Source organism: Leucoraja erinacea, chromosome 12, assembly GCF_028641065.1.
Source record: "Leucoraja erinacea ecotype New England chromosome 12, Leri_hhj_1, whole genome shotgun sequence".
In the NCBI taxonomy this organism is placed as follows: domain Eukaryota; kingdom Metazoa; phylum Chordata; class Chondrichthyes; order Rajiformes; family Rajidae; genus Leucoraja; species Leucoraja erinaceus.
Genome location: NC_073388.1, coordinates 37,219,573 through 37,232,255, shown reverse-complemented (window position 1 = coordinate 37,232,255; position 12,683 = coordinate 37,219,573). Strand labels below are relative to the sequence as shown.

Sequence of the window (12,683 nt, the reverse complement as noted above, 5' to 3'; positions counted from 1 at the left end):
GAAGTACGAGGGTAAGCTGGCCAAGAATATAAAGAAGGATAGTAAAAGCTTCTTTAGGTATGTTAAGAGAAAAAGATTAGTAAAGACAAATGTGGGTCCCTTGAAGGCAGAAACAGATGAAATTATTATGGAGAACAAGGAAATGGCAGAAGAGTTGAACAGGTACTTTGGTTCTGTCTTCACTAAGGAAGACACAAACAATCTACAAATGTACTAAAGGATAGAGGATCTAGGGAGACATAGAAACTGAAAGAAATTTGCATCTGGCGAGAAATAGTAGTAGGTAGTCTGATGGGACTGAAGGCTGATAAATCCCCGGGGCCTGATGGTCTGCATCCCAGGGTACTCAAGGAGTTGGCTCTAGAAATCGTGGATGCATTGGTGATCATTTTCCAATGCTCTATAGATTCAGGATCAGTTCCTGTGGATCGGAGGGTAGCTAATGTTATCTTATTTTTCAAGTAAGGAGCGGGAGAGAAAACGAGGAATTATGGACCAGTTAACCTGGGGAAGGTGCTGGAGCCAATTATTAAAGAAGTAATAATAGGCGCATGTGGATAGCATTAAAAGGATTGGTCCATGTCGGCATGGATTTATGAAAGAGAAATCCTGCTTGACTAATCTTCTGGAATGTTTTGAGGATGTGACAAGTAAAATGGATGTAGTGTATCTGGACTTTCAGAAAGCCTTTGATGAGGTCCCACACAGATTAGTGGGCAAAATTAGAGCACATGGTATTGGTGGTAGGGTATTGACATAGATAGAGAATTGTTTGGCTGACGGGAAACAAAGAGTAGGACCTTTCATAATGGCATAGTGGCGAGTGGAGTGCCGCAAGGCTCGGTGCTGGGGCCGCAACTATTTACAATATATATTAATGATTTAGATGATGGGATTAAAAGTAACACAAGCGAATTTGTAGATGAGACAAAGCTGGGTGGCAGTGTGAACTGCGAAGAGAATGCCAGGAGGTTGCAGGGTGACTTGGACAGGTTGAGTGAGTGGGCAGATGCAGTATTATGTAGATAAATATTCCCAATGATGGGGGAGTCCAGAACCAGGGGTCACAGGCCATTTAAAACTGAGATGAGAAAAAACATTTTCACCCAGAAAGTTGTAAATTTTGTGGAATTCTCTGCCACAGAGGGCAGTGGAGGCCAAATCACTGGATGGATTTAGAGAGAGTTAGGTAGAGCTCTAGGGGCTAGCGGAATCAAAGGATATCGGGAGAAGGCAGGCTCGGGTTACTGATTGTGGATGTTCAGCCATGATCACAATGAATGGCGGTGCAGGCTCGTAGGGGTTAAATGGCCTCCTCCTGCACCTATTTTCTATGTCTCTATGTAATCCACTCAAATACCCCTCACCCCTGTCTCAGTTACCCCCCCCCCCCCCCCCCCCCCCCCCACTAACCCCATCAGACTAAACACCCCCCCCCTGTTTCTAAAACCTTCCCCCACCGGCCCTCGCACCCGTCACTGCCTCTGTAACCGCCTTCCTCCGCCCCAATCACCCCTCACGGTCTCTGTAACCCCGCCCTAACCCCTCCGGCTCTCTCCCCCACCCCGCCCCCAGTAGCTGTGACCTTCTCCGGCCCAAATACTCATCCCTGTCTTTGCACCCCATTCCTAACCCAAACCCCCCGGCCCCTAAACCCCCTCCCGGTCGAGGGTAACTCACAACATCCATCTTTCTCTGTGACCCACCCTCCCCGTCTCTCACTCCCTACATATACAGGGTCGCCTCTTCCTCCGGCTCCAGTTACTGAATTGTCCGCCTATTCCCGTCACATCTCGGATGGTGCCCATGCCTCCGCTGCCTGCCCGGACCCCGAGTCCGGACTTCCCCAGCTCCACTCCTCCCTCCCCCTGGTGAGCTGTCCGTGCCATCGCCGGTGTTGCCTGCGTTGTGGGTCGAGTCAATCGGGATCCGTGCCGCCGCTGGAAGCTGTTGCCCGCGCCAGGTTCCCTGAAGGTCCCAGATGTAGATCCGACCTGGAGCGGGAGACGGTGACTTCCTAACTGTGCGTTGAGTGGAGGGGCAGTCAGTCCGCACACGGTGCCTTCAGTTCGGGGACCGCAGCCCGGGCAATAGGGCCGGACGAGGCGGGTGCGGGAATCGGGAGAGGCGCTAATACCAATAAATGTCTCCCTGAAGCTCCTGTCGCTCCAAACCTGATGACACAACGTGCGGTTAGTTTCACCAGACACCCCGTACATGCCTTTCTCCTCCCCACCCCGGTACCTCTCCCCTCCCCACCCCGAGACCTCTCCCCCCTCCCCACCCCGAGACCCCTCCCCCTCCCCACCCCCGGTACCTCTCCCCCTCCCCCCTCCCCACCCCGACCTCCCCCTCCCCCTCCCCCTCCCCACCCCGAGACCTCTCCCCCTCCCCCTCCCCACCCCGAGACCCCTCCCCCCGACCCTCCCCACCCCACCCGACACCCCTTTCCATCCGACATTCTAACTGACCCGACATCTCTCCCTATTCTGTTACCCTCTACGGCCAACACAGCATTGGTCAGGGTCAGTGCTGGGGTCAGGGTCAGTGCTGGGGTCAGGGTCAGCATGGTGGTCTGTCCCTACCCTTCGACCTGCCTCTCGGCTTCCATCCACCAACCCCCCCCCCCCCCCCCCCCCCCCCCCCACGCTCCCCGGTCCACTGGCGTTACCTTCATCGCTGCTCCACCGTTCGGGTCTCGGCGCCGCCTCCGCCCCCGGGGCGCTGGGGAGTCCGGGCGGGGTGGCGGTCCAGGTGGCGGGGCCAGTTACCTTGGGGCGGGGCGGGGGAGCCCGGCTCTGTCCCGGGATCCGCACCAGCAGCGGGCTGTAGCGGCGCTCGGGGTCGGCGGGCGCCGGGTACACGTGCTGGCCGCCCGGGAGTAGCCAGGTCCCGGCCCGCAGCCCCGCCTGGTAGTCGCTGGGTGTCGGTCCCGCGGTCCGGGCGGCGGGTGGCGGGGGACCCAGGTACTGGTGTGGCCAGAGACCGGCCGGATGCCACGGGGCTGGGATCTCCTCGCCTGGAAAAGAGGGAGATCGAGATCTGACCGCTGTCCGGGGATCAGGAACTAACCGCTGTCCGGAATGTTTCGGACAACCCCCGTTGACCCACACCGGCCCGGACTGTCCCACACCAGGCGACCAGTGCGCTCGGTCCGCCAAGGCCTGCTGGATCTCCTGGTTGTTAACCGTATTCACACTTCCCAAATTCCACACTGACTTTTCTGTCCCGGGCCACCTCCATTGCCAGAGCCACGCATAAACTGATGGAACAAAGCCTCGTATTCCGTGTAGGTAGCTTGCAACCCAACAGCATGAACATGGAATTGTCCGGGTTTAGATAATTAATCACGATCCCACCCCACCCCTTCCACTTCTATTCCTTTAATAATAATAATAATAAATTCTATTTGTGGGCGCCTTTCAAAAGTCTCAAGGACACCTTACAGAAATTAACAAGAGTAAAAAAACATATCATCGGAATAAAATAAATAATAAAGACATCACCAATACACAAATTAAAGACAGAATTCGATCCAAAGACAAAAAATCAAAAACACAATGTGAAGAGAGAGCAGCGGCAGCCAAACCGCGCCATCGTACACTCTCCCTTCCCCTTCTCTGCCCTCACAATTCGTACATCTATCCTTATCTCACATTTTTTGTCTTTTCATCTCTGGCCTTTGTCCAGCCATCTGCCTATGAAATAAAACCTCAACCCGTATTCACATATCCCTCACCAGGCTTTGTCTTGCCCTCCTCTCTTCCAGCTTCCCCCTTCCCCGCATTCCTCTATGGAGGAATGTGGGGAATCCACTGTGGTGGATGTTTATGTTAACTTATATGTAGTTGTGTGTCTTGTTGCTTTTTTTTAGTAAGGCTGTCTGGTGAATTGAATTTCACTGCACCTTAATTGGTACACGTGACATTAAACTGACCTTGAAACCTTGAATCAGTCTGAAGAAGGGTCCCGACCCGAAACGTCAACTAATCATCTTCTTCAGAGATGCTGCCTGACCCACTGAGTTACTGCAGCAGTTTGTGTATTTTTTGTAAACCAGCATCTGCAGTTCCTTGAGTTCACACTGACCTACAGTGCCCCCACCCTTTGTCTCTCCCACCCGCCCCTCCCCCCCCCCAACCCCCTTCCCCACCAATCCTTCCCCACCAACCCCCCTATCGCCTCCCCCACCCCTATCACCTCACCTCCCCCACCCCCTCTCCCGTGCCTCACCTGCTCGGCTCTCAATGCTGTCTGCCTTCCTCTTGGCCCCGGCGATGGCGGGTGTCTTTGCACGGTTCAGTGCTCGGGAGAAGTGCTCGTCCACCATGCTGTTGATGTCTCCAGTGAAGTAGGTGAGTATGGTGCACCGTGTGCTCTGCTCCGGGTCCGTGGAAGGGGGGTCAGGGGAGGTAGGTGGCGCACCCTGGGGTGCCGTATGCACCCTCGCACCTGCACAACAAGCAGGTAGTCAACACAGCACCAGGGGCACAAAGTAACTGTTCCATCCCCTCACCCTTCCCACCACTCATCCCTCCCCCAACACATCCCTTTCTCCCCTCACCCACGCCTTCACTACCACCTTCACCACTCCCACCCCTCATCACTCAGCATCACATCCCCTCAACTCTCATCCCTCTAGCACCCCTTCAATAATTGCAACCTGCATCCCACCCTTATACCTATATCACAAACCCACATTCACCCTTGCTGAACATGACGCTAGGTTAAACCATAATCCAAATCCCTCCATATCCATGTGCTTCTGTAAAAGCCTCTAAAATACCACTATTGTATCGGCCTTCGCCACCACTCCTGGCAATGTGTTCCAGGCATTGTTTTGCCCTTTGTGTAAAATAACTAGCTCCATACATCTTCTTTAAACTTTTCACCACTCACCTTAATGCTATGCCCTCTAATCTTTGACATTTCCACCCTGGAAAAATGATTTTTAAAGTCTACTTTATCCATGCCTCTCATCATTTTATATGTCGAGCATATGTCGATTTTATATGCCTCACTCTCTGGTGTTCCAAAGAAAAAAAATCTAGTCCAACCTTTCCTCATACCTAATCCCCTCTAATTAAGGCAGCCTGGTAAATCTCTTCTACACCCATCCCAAAGCTTACACTTCCTGTAATGAGGTGACCAGAACTGTACAGTGTTCTAAACGTGGTTTAACCTGGTGTGTGTGAAGGAACTGCAGGTTTAATGCTGGTTTAACCTGGGTCCTATAACGCTGCATTGTGACTTCCTAAATCTTCTATTCAATGCTCTGACCAATGTTTGCTTTACTACACTATCTACTTGTGTTGCCACTTTCAGGGAACTATGTACTTGGATCCCAATATCCCTCTGTACATCAATGGGGGAATATGAATAATATGCAGGTGGAGGAGCAAGTAGTAACTGTATATTTTCCCTTTCAACCTCTGAAAGTGTAAAACCTCACACTTGCTCAGATTAAACCCCACTTCTGTATCTAATCTCTATATCCTGTTGTATACTTTGACTTTCCTCGCTGTCCACAACTCCAGTAATTTTGTTGCCATCTGCAAACCTACTATCTATCCCATTTATATTTATATTCAAGCCACTTATCTACATACAATCTGCAGAACTCCACTGGTCCCAGACTTTCATCCAGAATAACCTCCTTACATCACAACCCACTGTCTTCTATCAGTAACCAGTTCTGAATCCAAACATCATGGATCCCATGCATCTTAATCTCCTGTATCAGCCTACCACGAGGGACTTTACCTATGTGTTACTCACATCCATGTAGACAACAGCCATTGCCTTGTCCTCACCGATCATTTTAGTCACTTCCTCAAATAACACAATTAGGTTAGTCAGATACAACCCGCTGCGTATAAAGCCATGCTGACTGTTACTAATTAACCCATTCTCTTCCAAATGGGAGAAAATCCTATCATGAAAAATCTCTCCATTAAGTTCCCTACCACTGACGCAAGGCTCAGCTGGATTCACCCTACTCCCTTTCTTAAACAAAGGAACAACATTGGGTGCTCTCCAATCCTCTGGGATCTCCCCTGTAGCTAGAGAAAATACAAAGATCTTTGTCAAGGCCTCTACAATCTCTTGCCTCTATCAATAAGATGGGATAGATCTAATCAGCCCATGGGGATTTATCCACTTTAATGCTCCACAGCCCCACACCACGTCCTTTTCTTTTTCATTCAAACCGCCCTAGATATAATATTGCCCACACTAATCTCACTGTCCTCCATGTCCTTCTCCTTGGTGAATACAGATGCAAAGTACCTCACCTAAGATAGACACAAAATGCTGTAGTAACTCTACGGGACCAGCAGCAGCTCTGGAGAGAAGGAATGGATGACTTTTCTGGTCGAGACCCTTCTTCAGATATTACCTCATCTACCTCTGACTCCAAGCACAAATTTCTTTCTTTATCCTTAAGCGATTCTACCTTCTCCTTGGTTACATTCTTGTTTTTAACATACACATAAAAGCCTTCGCATTTTCTTCAATCCAACACACCAAACCCACTTCATGGCCCGTTTTGCCCCTTCAAAGGGCCAACTCCATGAGTACTTTGTTACGTTTGATATTCTTCAAAGGTTCTGTCTGATTTCATCTTTCTGAATCCAACACACCATCCTTTTTTCTTTTTGACCACATTTACAACCCATTTGGTGATCCAAGGTTCACTTACCTTGCCATCCTTATTTCTCTCCCTTACTGGAATATGCTGGTGCTGAACTCTGATCAGCTGGCCTTTAAACTGCGCGTTTGATGATTGTACCCAACAACAACTGCTCCCAATTTACTCTCTGCGGCTTCTGCTAATAATATAGCAATCTGCCTTACCTCAATGTAGTAACTTCCTCCAAAATATTGGGGGAAGTTACACCAAAACTTCCCCCAATGTAGTAACTTCCCCTGTCCTTATTTTTAAAACTATCTTAATACTTATTGAGTTAAAACTTACAGAGATCACTGTTCCCAAAATACTCTTCCACTGAAACACCAGTCACCTGGCCAGGCTCATTTCCCAACAGAAGGACAATAATGTTCCCTTCCTGCATTGGACTATCCATTTAATGTTTCAGGAAACTCTCTTGGATACACCTAACAAAATCTACCCCGTCTAAGTCCCAATCAAAATTGGGGGTGTTAAAGTCACTCTCACTTGAGATAGTTCCTCTATCTCCCACTTGTTATTGGGAGCCTGTAGTATAATGCTTTAGAGTGCTTGCACCTTTCTTATTTTTTACTTCTACCCATATCGCCTCAGTGGACAAATCCTCCATTCTGTCCTCTCTAAGTGACAGTCTCCCAGATATAAGTTCAACCCCCCCACCTCTTACACCTCAATTTGGACATCTGAAACATTGAAACTTCACAACACTCAGTTGGCAGTCATGTCCCTCTCATGTCCCATTTCCATAATGATCACATCATTGTCCCAAACATTGATCCAGGCACTGTTCGTCTGCTATCTCCACAATAATCATTGTTTGAAATAAACACACTTGAGCCCATCAACTTCACCATATTTCTGCACCTCTCGCTGCCTGTCATACCATTGAGACTTATTAGCCTTAATCTATATCTTCTCATCAGCCCTACCATTTGCCGACCTCCTTCTCTCTCTTGCTTCTCCATGTAGTACTAGGGGTGAACGTCCCTGCTTGCATATTGGTGGCCATCCAGATCAGGTGCAACCTGTCCCTCTTGTACAAGACAGCTCTGCCACAGAAGCGATCCCAATGGTCCAAAAATCTAAATTCTTGCCCTCCCCCATCCCCCACACACCAACCCCTGAGCCATGCATTCATCAATCCTATCTTCTTAATCCTACCCTCACAAGCACATGGCACCAGGAGTAATCCAGAGATTTTTACCCTTGAAGTTGTGCCATTTAATATTTTATCAACTCCCAATATTCACTCCATAGGACCTCATCCCTTTTCCTACCCATGCCAATTCTGCCAACATGTACAACTGCTTCCTGCTGCTCATCCCACTCCTTGACAATGTTCTGAATACCCTGGACCCTGGCACAAAGGAGGCAACACACCATCCTTGAATCTCAATTGCTGTCAAAAAATCTCCTGCCTGTCCCTCTAACTAACAAGTCACCTATCACTACTGCTCTGCTTGATCACCCTTCTTTCACCCCTCTTTCCATCCTCCCGCCCCTGTCCACCCAACCCCTTTCTCTTCGCCCCTTCCCCCCTCCCATCTCTCGCTTCCTGCCCTGCCCCATCTCCCCATCTGGCCATCTCCCCACCTCCAGCCTCGTCTCCCCACCTCTGGCCCCCACCACCCTTCCCCCCGCACCCCTCCCTCTCCCCGCGCGCTTATTCCAGCACCCCAGACCGACTGAGCCACTGTGAGAGGAGGGGACGTAGTCTCCCACCGACCCAAGCACCCAGGGGTGCCCGTGACTCCCACCCATGATGAGAGACGGTGGGTGGGTATGGGGGTGTGCCTGCCCTACCTGATTTTGCCTCCAGGGGTGAGCTTCCCCGGGGAGGGGCAGGCCTTCGGCCACTCATACTCAGCGAACGGTGGTGTCTCGGACTGCACTCGGCGCTCCGGTCCCGTCCATGGCAGAGTCCAGGCGGAATGTGATCCGGTTGTGCGAGGCAGTGGCCAGGCTCCGGCTGATTGGAGCGTCCCGGCTCCGACCCCTCCCTCTCGGGCAGCCCCGGGCTGAGGCTCGGGCAGCGGAATGTTCTCCGACCGGTTACCCCCGCTCCAGGAATGAGGAAACATCCAGCGAGGCCGGAGCGGCCGACTGTCAGAGTGTAATACAAAGGAACTGCAGATGCTGGTTTATAGCAAAAGTACGAGAGTAACACAGCGGGATAGGCAACATCTCTGGAGAACATGGATTGGTGATGTGTAGGGTCGGGTCTGAAGAAGGGTCTCGACCAGATACGTCACCTATCCCTGCAGTCCAGATATGCTGTCTGACCCGCTGCGTTACTCCAGCAGTTTGTATCTGTCAGATGTCAGTGCAGGGCCGATTACCGGAGGCCCAGTGTAGGGCCGGAGCACACAAACACACACGCACACACACGGGTAGACACACACGCAGACACACAGGTAGACAAACGTCGACACAGATACTGAAACAGATACACAGAGGGACAAAAATACATACATATTGACACGCACACTCACAAACACACGCACACACACACACGCACACACACACACCACACACACACACACACGCGCACACACACACACACACACACACACACACACAGATACTGGTTCTGGTTGATTACTGCGCAAACACCTCATCAGTGGTTATCTCGCGTAGGTCTGAGTGAGTAGAGTAGTCATTACATTTTGAAGTGGGCCTTTTTGAGCAAGTTGAGGAGATCTAGTTGCTCAGTCCAATTTTTTAATGACACAACATCGGGAGCAGCACGTGTGTTATAAACAATAGTCAATAGGTGCAGGAGTAGGTCATTCGGCCCTTCGAGCCAGCACCGCCATTCAATGTGATCATGGCTGATCATCCCCAATCAGTACCCCATTCCTGCCTTCTTCCCCATATCCCCCGACTCCGCTATTTTTAAGAGCCCTATCTAGCTCTCTCTGTTGAAAAATAGTGTGGGTGGTAACCTATTCCATTCCCTTATCGTCCTTGGGTAAAGGGAATATTGGTAGCAACGTTTATTGAAATTTAGCGAGTTGATGATGTAGGGACCGTTATTTTGTCTTGTTTCATGGCAGTTGGTGATCTGGGATGACGGGAGATTTGATGGCGTGATTTTGTCAATCTCTTTGTAAATTGCAATAAGTCTTAGCCTGAGTCTGCGGAGCTCTAGGGTATCCCACCCAGAGAGAAGTCAGCATATTATTCACGCTTGATTTGTGCTTGTAGTCATTACATACAAAGCGGGCTGCTCGGCGTTGTACTTTCTCCAGGGTGATGTTACAGTTGTTGAAAGGATCCCATACGGCTCCACAATACTCCAATTTGGACCTGACCAACGACTTGTATGCACTCTCTTTGACGGATGTACTACATACATCCGTCAAAAAGGGATCGAAGGGCCGAATGGCCTACTCCTGCACCTATTTTCTGTGTTTCTATGTTTTTCTCTATGCATGAAAATGTCTTTTAAGAAGGCCGATAGTTCTATTTGCTTTATTAGACACATGACTAACTTAAATCTTTGCTTAGTTCGACTCCTATATATGGGCGATGGCCGACAGCAAGCAATGTATGGCTACGCATGTTGTATTCCGGTAAAAGTGGTTTAATCTTGTGTGAGACATGCATGGTATGACATTTGGTTATATTAAATGACATCTGCCAGGTTTTTCCCCACTCACAGACAACATCCAGATCCTTCTGTAAGGACAAGCTGTCTTCTGGTGCTTTAATCTCTCTATAAATTATGGCATCATCTGGACGAAATTGCATTGGAATGTCATTGATATACAGTAGGAAGAGCAATGCGCCCATGACAGTCCCCTGTGGTACACCTGATGTCACATAAGTTTTCATAGACGTCTCTCCCTTCAAGAGAACTCACTGGTATCTCCTTGTCAAAAAGATCTCAATCCATTTTAAGAGGTTGCCGTCTATTCCCACAAGGTTGAGTGGATACACATATACAGACACACACACACGTATCCACACCCACACACACATACAGCCATACACGCACAGCCACACACACACACACACACACACACACAGCAATAGCCAAGCCGAAACACCTGTGATCCTAGCAGGGCCTGTTGTCCCCATGGGTCATAGAAAATGGTCGACAACAGTGGAGACACAAGCAACTGCAGATACTGGTTTACAAAAAAAAGATAAAGTGCTGAAGTAACTCAGCAGGTTAGGCGGCGTCTGTGGAGAGTATGGATAGGTGTCGCTGCGGGCCCGGACCCTTCACTGGGCCTTGCCGGGGATGGGGGTGAAGGGCAGGGCAGGCCAGGCCAGGCCAGGCCGGGACGTAAACAGCAGTGAGCCGGGATCAGTGGCACCACTGTCCCTCGCGGTTTGGACACTGATCTCGTTGTTCTCTGAGCAGCGATCTGAAGTTGTAACCTCGATACTGGAGTTTCTGAGGTCGACAAGGAGTGGGGGGGGGGAGAGATAGTGTGGGTTTAGCAGGGAATATTCTGCCTCCTGATTTAACGCTTTCCTTATTCCAGATCAATCCCATTGATGATAGAAACAAGGAACTGCAGATGCTGGTTTACACAAAAAAGACATCAAGTGCTGGAGTAACTCAGCGGGTCAGGCAGTATCTCAGGACAATGTGGAGAGGTGACGTTTCGTTTCGGGTCGGAACCCTTCAGACTGCATCTTCGCCCAACCGGAAACGCCACCAACCCCGTTGCAGGTTATTTTCTCTGGAAGGTGTCGTTCTTAGATGTTTGTCAGGGGGCAGGGTTTGAGAGGGGAGGTAGAGTCTTTTGCCTAGAGCTGACCGAAACCGGCTGCAGTTTCACGGCTGGCGACGGGCGTTGACTGGATCCGCGGCTGACGACACTCGCGGGAAGAACTGGTTTTTCCAGTTGCGTCTCAGAGACAGCGCTTGTGTCAGTCCTTGCGCATGTTACAAATAGTTCGCATTTCATTAGACAATACTTTCTCCCCCGGACCTCCCATAACTGCAAGCGGCAGTGGTAGTGAGCAGGTACAACTGACAAAGAGCCCAGTGAGACGGGCCGAGCGGACAGGTGGTACAGAAAAGGAGAGGCAGTCACTCCCGCAGGCAGGCGCGCTGGCGCACTGGGCAGGCATGAGGCAAGTTTCTGCGCGTAATTGGCGGCATTCAGTTCAATTTAGTTTATTGTCAGGTGTACTGGGGTACAGCGAAAAGCTTCTGTTACTTTTGTTGCATCAAAAGAAAAATAATACATAATTACAATCAAACCATTCAAACACTGTATATATTCCATACAGGAAAGCAGATTATTATCACTGAACGTAAGCATGCAGGTACAGCAGGCAGTGAAGAAAGCTAATGACATGTTGGCCTTCATTGCGAGAGGATTTGAGTTTAGGAGCAAGGAGGTCCTACTGCAGCTGTGCATGGCCCTGGTGAGACCGTACCTGGAGATTTGTGTGCAATTTTGGTCACCTAATTTGAGGAAGGACATAATTGCTATTGAGGGAGGTTCACCAGGTTAATTCCCGGGATGGCGGGACTGACATATGGTGAAAGAGAGGGTCGACTGGGCTTGTATTCACTGGAATTTAGAAGGATGAGAGGTACTGATTTTAGATGATCAGCCATGATCATATTGAATGGCGATGCTGGCTCGAAGGGCCGAATGGCCTACTCCTGCTATTTTTCTATGTTTCTATGATTAAGGAATAACGTTAGTGCAAGGAAAAGAGGTGGAATGAGACGGTGACGCCCCCCCCCCTCCCCCCCCCCCCCCCCCCCCCCCCCCCCCCTTGCAGACCATGGATTTGCTCAGAGGGTCCGACGTGTCAAGTTACACGTTGGTGGACAGCAGGGGCCAAAGCGCTGTTATCCCGTGGCCGCATCCATGCGTGCCAGCATCAGGCTGGGTGTAGAGGTAGTGTAGGTGGGCATCAAGTTCATTGTGTGTTGGTGTAGCCAGCAACACAAAGGATGAGCCTGGGCCCATTGCCATACAATGTCATTATCAGCTCGACATTTGCTACGCTTCCTGTC

General features: G+C 50.1%; 1 protein-coding gene across 1 annotated transcript; it reads right to left on the bottom strand.

Moving 5' to 3' along the window:
• Nucleotides 1–1,691: 1,691 nt before the first annotated feature.
• LOC129702263 (transcription cofactor vestigial-like protein 2) lies at nt 1,692–9,052 on the bottom strand. The gene is made up of 4 exons (XM_055643954.1): nt 8,492–9,052; nt 4,234–4,452; nt 2,672–3,019; nt 1,692–2,174 (listed from the first exon to the last, which is right to left on the bottom strand). Exons 1-4 carry the CDS (start codon nt 8,883–8,885, stop codon nt 2,131–2,133), a joined length of 1,005 nt encoding a protein of 334 aa, XP_055499929.1. The 5' UTR covers nt 8,886–9,052; the 3' UTR covers nt 1,692–2,130.
• Between the last annotated feature and the right edge of the window lie 3,631 nt (nt 9,053–12,683).

Bases quoted from the DNA above. Each gene is read 5' to 3' on its own strand.
- LOC129702263 (XM_055643954.1), bottom strand. From the start codon at position 8,885: ATGTTCTCCAGAGATGTTGCCTATCCCGCTGTGTTACTCTCGTACTTT. The intron at 3,020-4,233 runs GTGAGGCACGGG...CCTCTTTTCCAG, and splicing joins CAGCATTGAGAGCCGAGCAG to GCGAGGAGATCCCAGCCCCG. The intron at 2,175-2,671 runs GTAACGCCAGTG...TTGTGTCATCAG, and splicing joins ACGGTGGAGCAGCGATGAAG to GTTTGGAGCGACAGGAGCTT.